This window comes from Neopsephotus bourkii, unplaced genomic scaffold, assembly GCF_033783945.1.
Source record: "Neopsephotus bourkii isolate Nb327-2 ecotype Australia unplaced genomic scaffold, CSIRO-AGI_Nbou_v1 NB_1707, whole genome shotgun sequence".
NCBI classification, from domain to species: domain Eukaryota; kingdom Metazoa; phylum Chordata; class Aves; order Psittaciformes; family Psittacidae; genus Neopsephotus; species Neopsephotus bourkii.
In genome coordinates, this window is record NW_026902181.1 from 7,823,484 (window position 1) to 7,837,282 (window position 13,799).

Here is a 13,799-nt window from a genome sequence, read left to right on the forward strand (position 1 = left end):
GCAGGTTCCTGAAGAGGCCGAAGTCTGCTCTTTTGAAGTCCAGGGCAGTGAGCTTGCTACACGTTCTTCTCACTGTCCTGAGGATCTCCAATTCGACCATCTCGTGATCACTGCATCCAAGGCTGCCCTGGAGCGTCACATTTCCAATGAGCCCTTCCCTGTTGGTGAGCACGAGGTCAAGCATGGCACCTCTCCTTGTCGGCTCCTCTGTTACTTGCAGAAGGAAGTTGTCTTCCACACAATCCAGGAACCTCCTGGATTGCTTGTGCTGGGCCATACCATCCCTCCAACAGACATCAGGGTGGTTGATATCACCCATGAGAATGAGGGCCTGTGAGCGTTAGGCTTTTCCTATCTGTCTATAGGGTGCTTCATCAACAGGTTCTTCTTGATCAGGCAGTCTGTAACAGATCCCCACAGTAATGTCTCTCATCGGTGTTTTTCCTTTAACCCTGACCCACAAACTCTCTGTTAACTGCTCACCTGTCCCCAGACAGAGTTCCATACTCTCCAGCCTATTCCTAACATAAAGGGCAACTCCCCCTCTCTGCCTTCCAGTCCTGTCTTTTCTGAAGATCCTGTAACCTTCCATTCCAACACTCCAGTCATAGGAGCCATAAGGCCATGTTTCTGTGATGCCTATTATATCATACCCCTGTAGACGTGCACACATCTCTAATTCCTCTTGCTTGTTCCCCATGCTACGGGTGTTTGTATAGAGGCATCTGAGCCACGCTCCAAATGAAGCCAGCTCATTGGCTGGAGCGGCTGGAATATACCTACATTGCTCTGAGCATTTATTACATGTACTGGCAACTTGATTAGGTGTGTTGGGATGGAATGATGTGTCCCTCCCCCAACACATCTATTTTAAAGCCTTCTTGACCAGTCTGGCAAGCCTCCTACCAGACCAGCTCCACCAGCCCCCAGTAGACCTGGCCTACAAACTTGGGTCCCATGTTCAAGACACCCAAACCCCTGACCATGGCACCACCCTTTTAACCATTTGTTAACCTGGCTAATCCTCCTAAATTTTTTTAGGCTCTCCCACGTATCCTGGAGAATTGACGAAAAGACTATGTGAGCTCCAGAGCCCCCAACCACCTCTCCCAGGCATCTGTAGTCCTTCTTTATGTTCCCCAGGCTACTACTATCTATACCGCTAGCATGCACATATATCACCAGAAGTGGGTAATAGCCAGTGGGACTTACTAGAGCAGGCCCCTGCACAGTTTAGGTCTGGAGCAAGCATTCCTGCTTCCTCTCAGCTATCCTGATATCTTTCAGCCTACTGACAGCATCCTGCAGCTCAGCCACCTGCTGCAGATGGACCTTCACCAGGGAGCACCGTGTGCAGCCCTGCCCATTGTGCACCCTCCCCTCACCAGACCAGTGCAGGCACTCTCTACACTCTGAGCTCTGCACTTCAATCTCCGCTCTGGTCCACTCTGTCTGAGTTCCTACGCTGGCCACCACCAGTGCAGCCACAGCAGAGCTCCCAGACCAGGCCCTGGTCATACGACGGGTGCTCACCATCCCGCTCGCCTGACCGAACTGCTGTGCAAACTGCCCCGCTGTGCTCCCTGGGGCAGGTTTTTACCCACTCAGGGCTGGTGCCGCTCCTCCTGGCTCCGCTCCCTGTGAGTCCCTGCTCGCGTCAGCTGAGCTGCCGGCTCCTGGGCAGGTCCTGTCGAGGACCTGAGGCCGCCCTGATAACTCTCACGGCTCAGAGCTGAGGCTCCTGGACGCTGATCTTTCCCCTGCTCCAGTGTTGCAGGAGTCCTCTCTCGAGCTACTCACCTCAGCAAATGACACTTCTGAAAATTGTCCTCCTCTAATCTCATGCAACTGTTTGAAATACTTAAATTTGCATTCAGATCAGCAAAGCAACCTCATCCAAATCGGCCTGAAAGCATCAGTATTTCTATATGATAAGTACACTAGACTAGATCAGAATTTAGTGATTTTCTTAATGAATCCACCCTTTCAGTCTTCCTTCTTCTTTAACACAAAGTTATATTCCACATATGCTAATCTCTTTAAGCACTTCCTCCTACCTGCTAGATTGCCTCTCTTAGCCTGTGGTCTACTATATTACCTAAGGCAAGTCTTAAAAATTTTGAAGATAGTTCATTTACAACCAGATAATCATTTCTGTTCATTCAAGGATTTGATATAGTGCTAGTCCATAGCTACTGTGTGATGCAAGCACTACTATATCTCAAATAACATGCTTAGCCAAACCTGGGAGCTCTGAAATGGTTGCTCTAAACTCAATAGACATGTTAATATTCCTCAGCTTCCTCCTTCTCTCTCTTTTTCAAACTCAAAAAATCACAATATATTCTGCAGGAAAAAAAGGCCCCAAAGGTGCATATCCCATAAATTCTGTGTAAAATATAATTTTATCCAACCTTCTAACAACAATAGAAGATTCATTTTACTTTTCCTAGTAAGTGTGTAAGTAGAAATTGTTAGCCCTCAGAATCATAAAATCATAGAATGGTTAGGGTTGGAAAGGACTTTAAATATCATCTAGTTCCAAGCCCCCTCCCATGGGCAGGGACACCTCACTAGACCAGGCTGCTCCAAGCCCTGTCCAACCTGACCTTAAACACTGCCAGGGATGCAGCATTCACAAGTTCCTTGGGCAGCCTGTGCCAGTGCCTCAACACCTTCAGTAAAAATTTCTTCCTTATATTTGATGTAAATTTTGAGCAATCTTGGAGCAACATACTGTATCAAAGTGAAAATTCAACTTGCCCTATGAACAAATTTTCTCCTCTCAGAAACACTTTGATTCACAATTCTATCAATCAAAATAAACATTAATACTCAAATTAAATACTCAAATACAAGCCCTATGATTGACAAGAGGGAAGGTAAGAGAAAGCATCCCATACAACATAAAAAAAAAAAAAAATAATGTAATAATGACAGTCACTGTTTTGTTGGTCCACTATCTATCACTATAATCCATCATCAATATCTGAATACTTTTGCCAGACTGATTTTGAATTTCTATTCTGTAACTTTTCATGCAGCCTACTTCGTTATAATCCTCTTGACAGCACAGAAGTAAGAGATGATCTTTTCAGCTGCCAGAAATGAAAGATATTTCAGCAGAAGAAAGCCTCTTTAAACAATGTATTTCTTCAGGGAAATTCATCGAGGACAAGAGCAGTAGCAAAGTAATTGTTCAGGAGTTAAGACATGAAATATAGTGTGTAAAGTACAGCTTTGCTAAAATCCATGTGAAAGACTGAAATGCCACACTGTGTGGCAGACTTCTAATAAGGCACCAGGACAATCCTGAATGGTAAATCTGTCAGTTTGATCACAAGTTCAGGCTAAATTTCTGAAGCTCCTTGAATGTTGTTGGAGATTGGAAATTGAAAATTAATCTGAACATTACCATTTGGATGATGAAATTTTGAGTCTCCTCATTGCTACAAACATAATAAGGCTTATTAAAAGTATCCCAAGTATGTATGCACCTATAGAGGATCACCTACAGTTTGCGTTTTGGGGTTTAACCATTTCTGCAACAAAATAAAAAAATGTTCAAGAGTGACGTGGTTTAGTCTAGATCAGCACTTTCAACAGATTAAGTCTATCTGGAGCTGAATCATGGTTTTAAGGGGTTATGTTGTTTACACAGTATCCTGATATGCCTTTAAACTATAAATCGCAATGTGGACAAACCGTCATTTCCAGCTAATGATAACTAGTTTTATGAGTCAGGCATGACACTGATTAATTACAGTTTAAAATTAACGTTGGGTTTTCACTTCAAGGTTTCATGCTTCTATATCTTTGCAGTTGCAACATCTAGCAGTTATTCCTGATAAAACAGCTTCCTATTTTTATAAGTGAAATCCAAGAATCACATGATTCCATATCTGAAATTAAAATAAACTGTGGGGTATTTAAATTATAGAACATGTTAAAAGACTGAGAGATGAAGAAAATGGACTGGTTTACATGATAGGTGGTATAAACATTTGAAAAATTATTTTCCCCATAAGAATCCAGAAGAATGTTGATCCTTATTTGTTGCCATTTACATGGTGAGTAAGTATGTTGTTCTTTGTTGACAGAAACAATCCATCAGTGAGTGAAAGAGAGACACTACCTTTCAGCAAAGAAAACAGCCCACATTATTACCTGCAACTGTCATACTACCTGGCAGAATATGTCATGTCCCAGTAGCAGTATGTTAATGGCACCTGCCCTGAAACAGAATTTTCATTTTTTCAGAGCTGATGGCTATACTTGGGTAATGGACAAGGTTAGGGTTCCATGGGGAACTTGGTGATTTACAGCCCCTACAAATATCTGTGACTTCTTCATATTCTCTTTTAAGGAAAAAACAGGTTGTTCAAACTCAGGCTATAGAACGCTAGATTTATTATGTCCTACAATGAAACATGCACCCTAAAACAATCAGTATTTCTTCAGACATCCAAGCCAGCAAACATTATTTTGGAACTACTTGCTGACCAACTTCTTCATATAAGAAAGTGAGAATATTATGTCTATATCACAAGTAATCTTTCCTACATGTAAAGCATTATAATACTCTATACAATTTAATTTTTATTCTTACTTTTGCTAAAGATTCTGAAACACCAGTTAGAATAAGGCTAAAAAGGCAATTCTAAGAAGTAGCTTACATTCTCTGTCTTTACAAACAAGACAGATATTTATGGTTTGGAAGGCATTAGCTAGCATGATATAAAACTGTAAAATCTCTTTCCTACCTTGAAGGGTCTGAAAAAGAGACTCATTTTCAAGTGAGTCAAATATAACAATGTACAACAAACATACTTTCTGAAAAGCTGCCTAAATAAAGCTTAACAGGCGTATGAATTTCTGCAAATTGATTTGGCATCTAGAGTCTGATTTTTCTATTTTGTCTTCCCTACACCTTCTTGAAGCAATTTTAGGAGAAATAACCAGAGGAGCAGTATTGACAACATATTGGAAAAATGTTGGTTACAGATGGTATAAAGAACAGTATCTCATTGAAAATCCATGAAGACTCAAAGCAACAGACAAAAAGAACGGGATACAAAAATAGTTCTAAAAGCATTCAAGCTTAGTAGCTTTATTTCCAGAGTTAACCAAATAATACACTTGAAATTTAAAGGTAGAGATTGCTAACAGGTCATGTTCTTAGCAATGCTGACCCAATGTTAAGTATTTTTTGCTCCAAGCTGTATCAGAGTCAATAAGTTTAACAGGGTGGTATTAGATCCCCTACGTTTAATACTATTCTGAGCTTAACACCATCAAATGCCTGTGTGTTTTATCTGACAAAAGTAAAATATTTTGTTCCTTGAAAGTCATAGAATGAGACATTTACATAGTTGTGTGTTTGGTCTTGAGTTTGGTTTTGTTGTTTTTTTTTTTTTTTTTTTGGTGGGTTGTTTTTGTTTTTTTTGGTTTTTTTTTGTAGAAGAAACAAGATTTACTGGAACACAAAACGTAACCTACAAGTGTCCAGACCGACCATCTCCCAGTGAAAGAGTGATCTCCTTACAAACATACTTGTCCTGGGTTCAGCAGTAGCAGTCATTTTTCTCCTTCTTAGTAGCTGGTGCAGTGCTGTGTTTTGACTTTCGGCCTGGGAACAGCGCTGATAACACCAATGGTTTTAGTTGTTGCTAAGTCATGTTTACTCTGATTAAGGACTTTGTGAGTCTCATGATCTGCCAGGGAGGAGGAGGAGCAGGGAGGAAGCAGAGACAGGACACCTGACCCAAACTAGCCAAAGAGGTATTCCATACCACAGCATGTCATGTGCAGGATGTAAAACTGGGGGCAGTTACCCAGAAGAGCTACAGCACTGCTCGGTCAGACTGGGTATCGGTCAGCAGGTGGTGAGCAGTTGCATTCTCTTTCCTTGTTATTTCCCTTACCATTATTATTATTGGTGGTAGCAGTAGTGGTTTGTGTTATACCTTAGTTAGTGGACTGTTCTTATCTCAAACCATGGGAGTTACATTCTTTTGATTCTCCTCTCCATCCCTCTGGGAGCTGGGGGGGTGAGAAAGGGGGAAAGTTGAACATGACTGATGTGCAGATAGCAGGCCATGTGTGGAGAATGATAAACATCGTGGGAGAAAAGGTTAGTGCACACATGAAAGGAAACTTGCTATATATTACCTGAATTTGCAGTACACCCCTTCTCTCAAGGTTATCTCACCTCTTCTCTCCCCATAGTTGATTACACTTGACAGAGTGATGAGTACTGCAGCCAGATGAGACATATTGATTTGCTGAAAAATCCCAGTGGATTTAGAAAGACAGAATAATCCCTCAGCCAAGATACAATTTAGGTCTTCAAGATACAAGCTGAGCATTTTTATTTTTTCTTTAAAAATGCAGGTCTAGAGCAGCTGGGGTTATTTGTAGACTGAGGCCAAATTCAGCAAATAGCTTTAGCCAGATCTTCCATTTTAAAGGGATAACTTTTTGTTTGTCCAAAATTCCTGCTGCACCAATGTAAACAATTTGCAGGATTAATTCTTTCTTCTGCTCCTAATGAGCCACTCCAGTCAACAACAGAGTGACTTTCCCCAAGGCCATTGAAGAGACATACACAGGGCAAACACAAGGTAATCGCACTCCATAGCAGTTTGTCTGAGAGAAAGCTATTGTCTTTTACTTAAGAGTAATGCTTTATTTTGTATTGAATAGTTTTCTGGCTTCTAACTTTGGTTATTTTGTATCTAGATTTGAGGTGATGAGAGTATTTGTGACAATAGGGATTTAAAACATGACACTGAAAGAAGATGAAACTGTAAAAAGGTGGCACTAATGGGTTCTAAACTTTCCAAAGCTTCTATTTAATCTTTCAAGCACTGTTACTGTTTTCACATGTATTATTTGAGATCAGCTGAAGATGCACTCTTTCTTCATAGGCACTTAGACAATACTTGGAAGTTACACAACAGTGTTTCTGTGGCAATCCCTGTTATTCATTCAAGTTGAGCTGGAATGTGTTGGAGGAGTTCTTATTTTGTTGGGTGGAATAAGAATTGTGTCATGTCCACAAGGAACTGCCAACAAATTAAGATATACAGCCAATGACCATCTTGACAATGGTATCAGTCTTTTACCTTCTGGAGTACCAACTTTAAGAAATAAGTGCTTCATTGCATTCATTCTCTCATCCTTCTTAGACCTGCTCCCCTCACACTGAATGAGTTTTAAAATACCCAGTTCACACCCCATAAAAGGGCATGACCAAGGACACCAGCCATATTACTACAGAAATTCCAAGTTGATCCTTGACTGTACTTTCTTTTCCTGCTGCTGCTGAGGGTATTCTTAGCAATTATTTTTCTGAGAGAAGGGGGAGGTGGAGGAAAAGGGAGAAAGAGGAAAAAGAATGAGTGGTGAAATAGCAGCGTTCTGCAAGATATACTTAGAATCAATCATATTACTGTTTTCTCAGCCAGGGTAGTCATCATAAATCCTGTATCTTTCCCCAAGCTCAGTGGCTGTTCCAGCCATTCATTCTGAAATGCTTCATATATCCTGTACAGGAATTCACAACAGGATTATGGATTCCAGAGGAAACTCTCCTCAAGGAGGGGCGCTGAGTGAATGGAGACTTCTTTGGTACAGCACCTCATAATGTGCAAAAGGAAAAGTAAGCCAAGAAGACAGAGAAAAGGAAAAGGATGCAGAAAATATGAGTTTATTTCTAGTTCATGTTGGGATTTTTCTTCAATGAGGGGTTTCTCTGCATTGTATTACTTTCATTTGAAACTGGGACTGGAATTTTGCTGGACCAGTTCGGAATTGACCACTAACACCTGGAAAAAACACTTTTATGCCTGGAAGACACAAAGGAAAGAAGGGTACACACACCAGGCTGGGCCATATTTTGTCTCTCTAACCTCCCAGCTGGGAGTATGGAAGCGGCAAAAGCAAAATCTGCAAATGAAACTATGTTTCCTCTCCTTTCATGTCAGAGCACAGGAAAAAATATTTCCATTTCTCATAAGAAATGCAATGTTCTTCCTCCTTTCGCCATACATGTCTTGGAGGTCCTGACACATAATTACTTACCATTTGTATTTGGCTTGAACTCAGCAATCTGCTCCTAATGTATAATGAAGCCTCAGGGGAAGAATTTGCTAGCCAAAAGATCTTACCATGCAAAAACCAGCTATAGAGTTATGCAGTGGCCTTGGTGATCTGGAAAAATAAATAAATAAAAGAGAATAAAGAGCAGCCAAACATTTTCCATGCCACCAGTGGTTAAAGTAAATGGGAACACAAGCAGGGATGCAGTTACTAGGTCCCATGGCTACATGAGAACCATTCTACTACTGAAGCCACCATGAGTCGTAAGAAACTTTTGCTCTCTGTCTGTATCTTGCAGCTATTAGAAGCAATGAGTGCTGAAGTTCAGTGTCAGCCTAGAGGCATTTAAAGAAGCAAAGTCTATTGTTTTCTCTCTGGAGAAAGGGAGATGCTGCAGTTGAGTTTGCCCCTAGGTTGCTGGGAAGATCTGCCTCCTTGAACACCCAAGTCTGAGGCATTGTTCAATGTTCAAAATTCAGTGGGATCAATAAACCCAAATCTCCTGACAGCTCATGAGGACCAACTGTAAGGGGAAGATCCTGAGCATGCCCACTATTTTCTGGGATGCATGTAGAAATTCAACTGCACCAGTGCAATAACTTAATGCAATGAATTATCATTCCCTTTTCCCAACACCTTTTTTTTTTTAAGTCAAGGCATAGAGGTGTGGCTAACCACTGATCACCTCCCCACCTCAGGCTGGCAAGCTAATGATGCAGAATATGAGTGAAAAGACAGTTCACCTCTGTCTTCACGTGGGTGATGAAAGGCCCAGTCTTTGGGACAAGCCAAATAAGGATAAGCCAAAATCTGACTACTCAGAGTACTTACCAATTGATAAACACGTCAGAGATGTCTCCCTATCCAAAAACATCCTTGGGGAAAAGACAATTTGAAGTAGAATGTTTCAAAATCCAGGGCTAAATTTAAAGAATGGTCTCTTCTCTGCAGTGCAATACTGTAGAAATAATTGGCTATTGCACTATGATGTACACATTTGTGTTGGGTTCTACACAGGAACAATTCTTAGAAAAATGTTTAAATACTTTAAATGGTGGTATCACTAAAACTCCACAAGTGTGTATGGTTTTATTATTAAAGATGTAGGTACCTATGGGTGATATTATAACAATAATTGCATGCCTTTATAGTTGCAATAGTTTGTGTACATTCACAAATGTGATGCTTGAAATTCTGTATCCCAAATATCAGAGGCAAACCAGAATACTTTTTCACATTTGTGTGATTCCTTTGGGGCAGAACAGTTCTTTACATTCCTTTCTTGGGTCTGGAGCTCTAGAAGTAGTATGCAGCCACCAGAGTGGTAGAGAGTAGTAGGTACTGCATTTTGATTGTAATCGGAGCCTTTTCCCCTCTTAAGGGAATTCAGTGGGTGTTTCAGTTGAAAGATTTTGGCTCTACCCAGTTTTCTATTTATATTCACAAACAATACTGACTCAATCACTTTCAATCTCAAGTGTACATAACTAACTAGTAATTTCCTGCATTTGTGACATACCATGACCCTCCTTGGTGATGTTAAACTTTATAACTATGCAGTTAAGCACTGGTAAGTTGATAGTGAATGACCCTTGGTAAATTGTTCTGCAATTGCTTGACTTTGCTCTGCAAGTTTATGTTATCATAGCAACATGGACAGCATATCATTCTATGCTGGCTTCATTAAAAGAAAACGATCCCATCTTTCAGTTAAAAAAATAGAAAAGCTGTAACTATTGAAGCAGCATGCACCTAATAAGCTACTTCTAAATCTGGTTCCATCATTTCAATCTGTGGAGTAGCAGAACAGACCTTGCAGAATCTTTTTCAAGTAAGTATTGCTTTTTCTTAACTGCATGTTTGGTTTTTTATTTAAAATTGATAACAGGTAGCAAAGAAGTCTTCAACATTGAATTAGTGGTGCTGCAAGATGACAACTGAATGCCTGCTTTAAACATGAATTAACATGCTCTGTTGTTTCATTTGGCTGACATTACAGTCTTAAGAAGGAAATATTTAACAGATCAAGGTACAAGACAGCAAATTATATAGACAAAGCTTCCGAAAGCTGCAGTGATAGAAAGCTAATGGAGTGATTTATAATTTACTGTCACAATACATTCTTTTAAAATGAGTTATGCATCTTTTATTTCATAATACACATCATGGAACATGAATATTTGATCTCAGCAAAATTGCAATATGTATTCCGAATATGCTCCTGGCCATTAAGTATAAAATTAACAAAATCATTTCTACTTTTAAGAAAGGAAAAAGTCAGATAGTGGCATTAATATTATTAATAAAGCTAATATGTACACATTAAACCTACCTCAGGTTTGTATTAGATTCTGAAGGAAAATAGTTATTATTGTTGACTTTGTAGAATTACATAAAATACTCATTAATCATTGTTAAACCCAGCAGAGTACATATGAAATAATTGTTTGTATGAGAAACAACATAAATGCATCCCATTTGCCAAAACAAACAACACACATTGTAGCATGCTTTCTGCAAGAGTATTTAAACAACTTAGTTGAACATGTCTCTTTAATATAATAAAATGGGGTGGGGCTATGGGAGCTGAAGGGAAAAAGAAAAAAAGCAGTATTTTGCTTTATGTTTTAATTGCAATTGTTATAGCAGAAAGGAGTTCGGAACAAGCAGCCCACAGGGCTACCTTTACATTTGGTGTGCAAACATATCCATATGCAAAAAAAATAATTTTTTTCTCATTTAGTCCTAGCTGCCTAGCACAAATTTCCATGACATGCAACTCTGAAACACACAGATTTACAGCACGCAGCAACACTATATTGTAGCTGCATCTGAGACATTACAGCATTGGTACTGATGTCCTGGAAACTTTTAACACAAGTATGTCCTAAACCTTCAAATAACATAATTTCTTATGTAGATAAAAAATATGCTGCAAAAGCTCAAATTGTTAACTTTCACAGAATACTTTCCTCCTGCCCAAGTTATCCATCCCCCAGCAGCCCATGACAACAGAATTTAAGAAGTTACCAAAAAATGAGAAGCCAATAAAGGACAGGTTTAGTCTAACATCCCACAGCCCTTCCCCAAGTCTCAGGGAAACACAGGATAGTTGTAACAAGGCCAGTAAGTAGTAAAACTTATGGTACCATCCCCACAAGACTAAAGGAGACATCAGTGAGTAGTAATGCCACTAACAAGCTTTGATCGTTTCCACAGCTATTACTATTCAGAAACAAGAGGAAGCAATCATTGGTAACTATTTTTGAAGCAGAGTAGGAGGGGGAGGAGGAGGAAGAGGGCTGCATTTGGGAGGCCTCCAAGGGGAAACAGTGACTTCATAATCAAGAAGACAGCATCGCCTAGATGAAAAGTCTTATTTCTTCCTTATCCTTTGTGATTTCCTAATTCTCCAAAAGAATGATCCTAATGAAATCCCAGAAACCTAGTCCAGGTCAATTGTTCTTATGAAAGTCAAGACCCCCAAGGGTTTGACTGACTCTGAAGTATGAATATCTGCATTATGCTCTTGAACAAATCAGTCTAACACAGAATTTTGTGATTTGGATAAGCTCACGAGACATGGGGGAAAAAAGAGAATATCATAGCAACATCTTATTCCTTTGTGGTTTATGCATTTGACAAAGACTTTCCTCCTGGTCTTAAACTGTCCTCTATGTTTAACATTTAATTAGTAGAATTACATATTCCTACAGATGTAAAAAAGATGACAAGAAAAATGCTGCTGTACTGAAAAATTTCTTCAATACTCCTGGAAGCATCACGGGCATGGACTTTAGGTAGCCTTTATTCAACAGTAAGGTAGTATGACATCAAAAAGGGACATTATATGGCTTCTAAGACAGCAAAGCTTTGCAGACTGTGACATCCAGCATCAAAGTAGGAATGAATAAGTAAACGAAACAAACTGGTGAAAAAAATATCATGAGTTCCAAAATAAAGCAGAATTCAGTGGATGGAAAATATTCTCATTCCACTTAGAGAAAAAGGAATTGTATTTTTATTTTTGTATTTGTGTGCATTTTATTTTTTTTCCAAGTCTGATTTTGCATGAAAAACTAATTGCATTCTTTCACTCACTTTTTCTCTCTACTGTCTTAAAGATACTTATGATGGTGATAATAATAAAAAGAAATAATAATAATAATAATAATATACGGGCTGGGAAATAGGAAGAGAGAAAAGGCGGTAAAATGATGAAAATGGTATACCTACTTTGGAAAGCCATATGACACTGCCATCCTCCCTCAAAGAAGCACAGTTTTAAGAATAGAATCAATGGATTTGACACTTGCCTTGAAACACACATGTTCAAGGAGCAGTGAAAGAAACTAAGACTCTGCATCTGTACATCCTCAGAAGGACCATTTATTTCACTGTCTTTTCACCAAGTGACTATAAAATGAAGTGGACACAGAGTCAAATGCTAGTGTAATGCAGATGACCTACAGCTCTACTCATCCTACAGCACGGCTACAAAGAAGGTACAACATGAGAAGAAGAGTTCATGGAGCAACTGGCTAAAGCAGAAGCTGAGCAAGAAAAAGCTGATGTTGGCAGAGGACAGAAGGTATTTTGAGGAGTCATTCACAGTCAAGGTATGCAGCTGCGGTCGGTCACAAAACACTAATCTGATAAATAAACCGTTATTTGCAGACGCTAATATTTTCCATTAGCTAGGAGCTACATCTGTCTTGGATAAGGGTAACAATTTCTCAGGCAGCTGGTATCATGAGCATTTAGTGCTAAGAAATTCTAACATGGAGAAAATGCTATAGTGCATTTGATCTGAAGCTCAGCCTAACTAGATCACAAATCAGCTCCCTACATTGTAGAGCAGCCTCCATATCATTTTGCATTCCTCTCTTCAAAGCTGGTCATTGTCTGAACTGTGGATAAAGAAGAGATCTCTTAAAACCCTTGAAAAAATATCACAGTCTGTGGCTTAATTTCCCTGGCTTTACTCAGCAAGTGTAACATTTCTTTTCATGGAAGTCTGAAAAGGAGAAATCCCTTGGGAATGAGGGGTAACCAAATGACATTATCTAATGCTGCAAGTGCCTGGTATATTTTTTTTTGGCAGCTTTAAAAATATACACAACAACACGTGTCCACATTGCGATTTTCAGCAGATGACACAACAGTCAACAGCTTACAACTGATACTAAATTGTCTGCTTGTTCAATAACAGAATGTGCTCTGACAATATGACACTGAAGGCAGTATGAACCTGTGACAAATAGACAGACTCTTTTCTTCTGTTGTATGAAAATAATTTAAAAATTGTATATTAAAACATTTTGTGTTTACATTGTCCTCTTATTTCAATTCATATTTGAAGTTATAAATATAGCTTGAATGTTAAACGGGTGGCTGGCTCAAGTTTTACAATCATAGAATCGTATAATCTTAGAATAATTAGGGTTAGAAAGGACCTTAAGATCATCTAGTTCCAACCCCCCTGCCATAGGCAGGGAAACCTCACACTAAACCATATCACCCAAGGCCTCTTCCAACCTGGACTTGAACACTGCCAGGGATCGAGCATTCACAACCTCCCTGGGCAACCCATTCCAGTGCTTCACCACCCTCACAATAAAGAACTTCCTCCTTATATCCAATCTAAACTTCCCCTGTTTAAGTTTTAACGTGTTACCCCTTGTCCTATCACTACA

The 13,799-nt window shown here is 39.5% G+C and overlaps 1 protein-coding gene across 3 annotated transcripts in view; it reads left to right on the plus strand.

Moving 5' to 3' along the window:
- Window positions 1-9,811: 9,811 nt before the first annotated feature.
- BEGAIN (brain enriched guanylate kinase associated) overlaps window positions 9,812-13,799 on the plus strand; it is a 176,886-nt gene continuing 172,898 nt past the window's right edge. Inside the window, exons 1-2 of one of the 3 annotated variants that reach the window (XM_061376411.1) lie at window positions 9,812-9,934; window positions 12,593-12,722. In XM_061376411.1, the coding sequence (XP_061232395.1) occupies window positions 12,675-12,722 (48 nt within the window). In that variant the 5' untranslated portion in view covers window positions 9,812-9,934; window positions 12,593-12,674. Of the gene's footprint in view, window positions 9,935-12,581; window positions 12,723-13,799 lie in introns of those variants that run through there. The other 2 variants (XM_061376414.1, XM_061376412.1) reach the window with 2 other exon arrangements.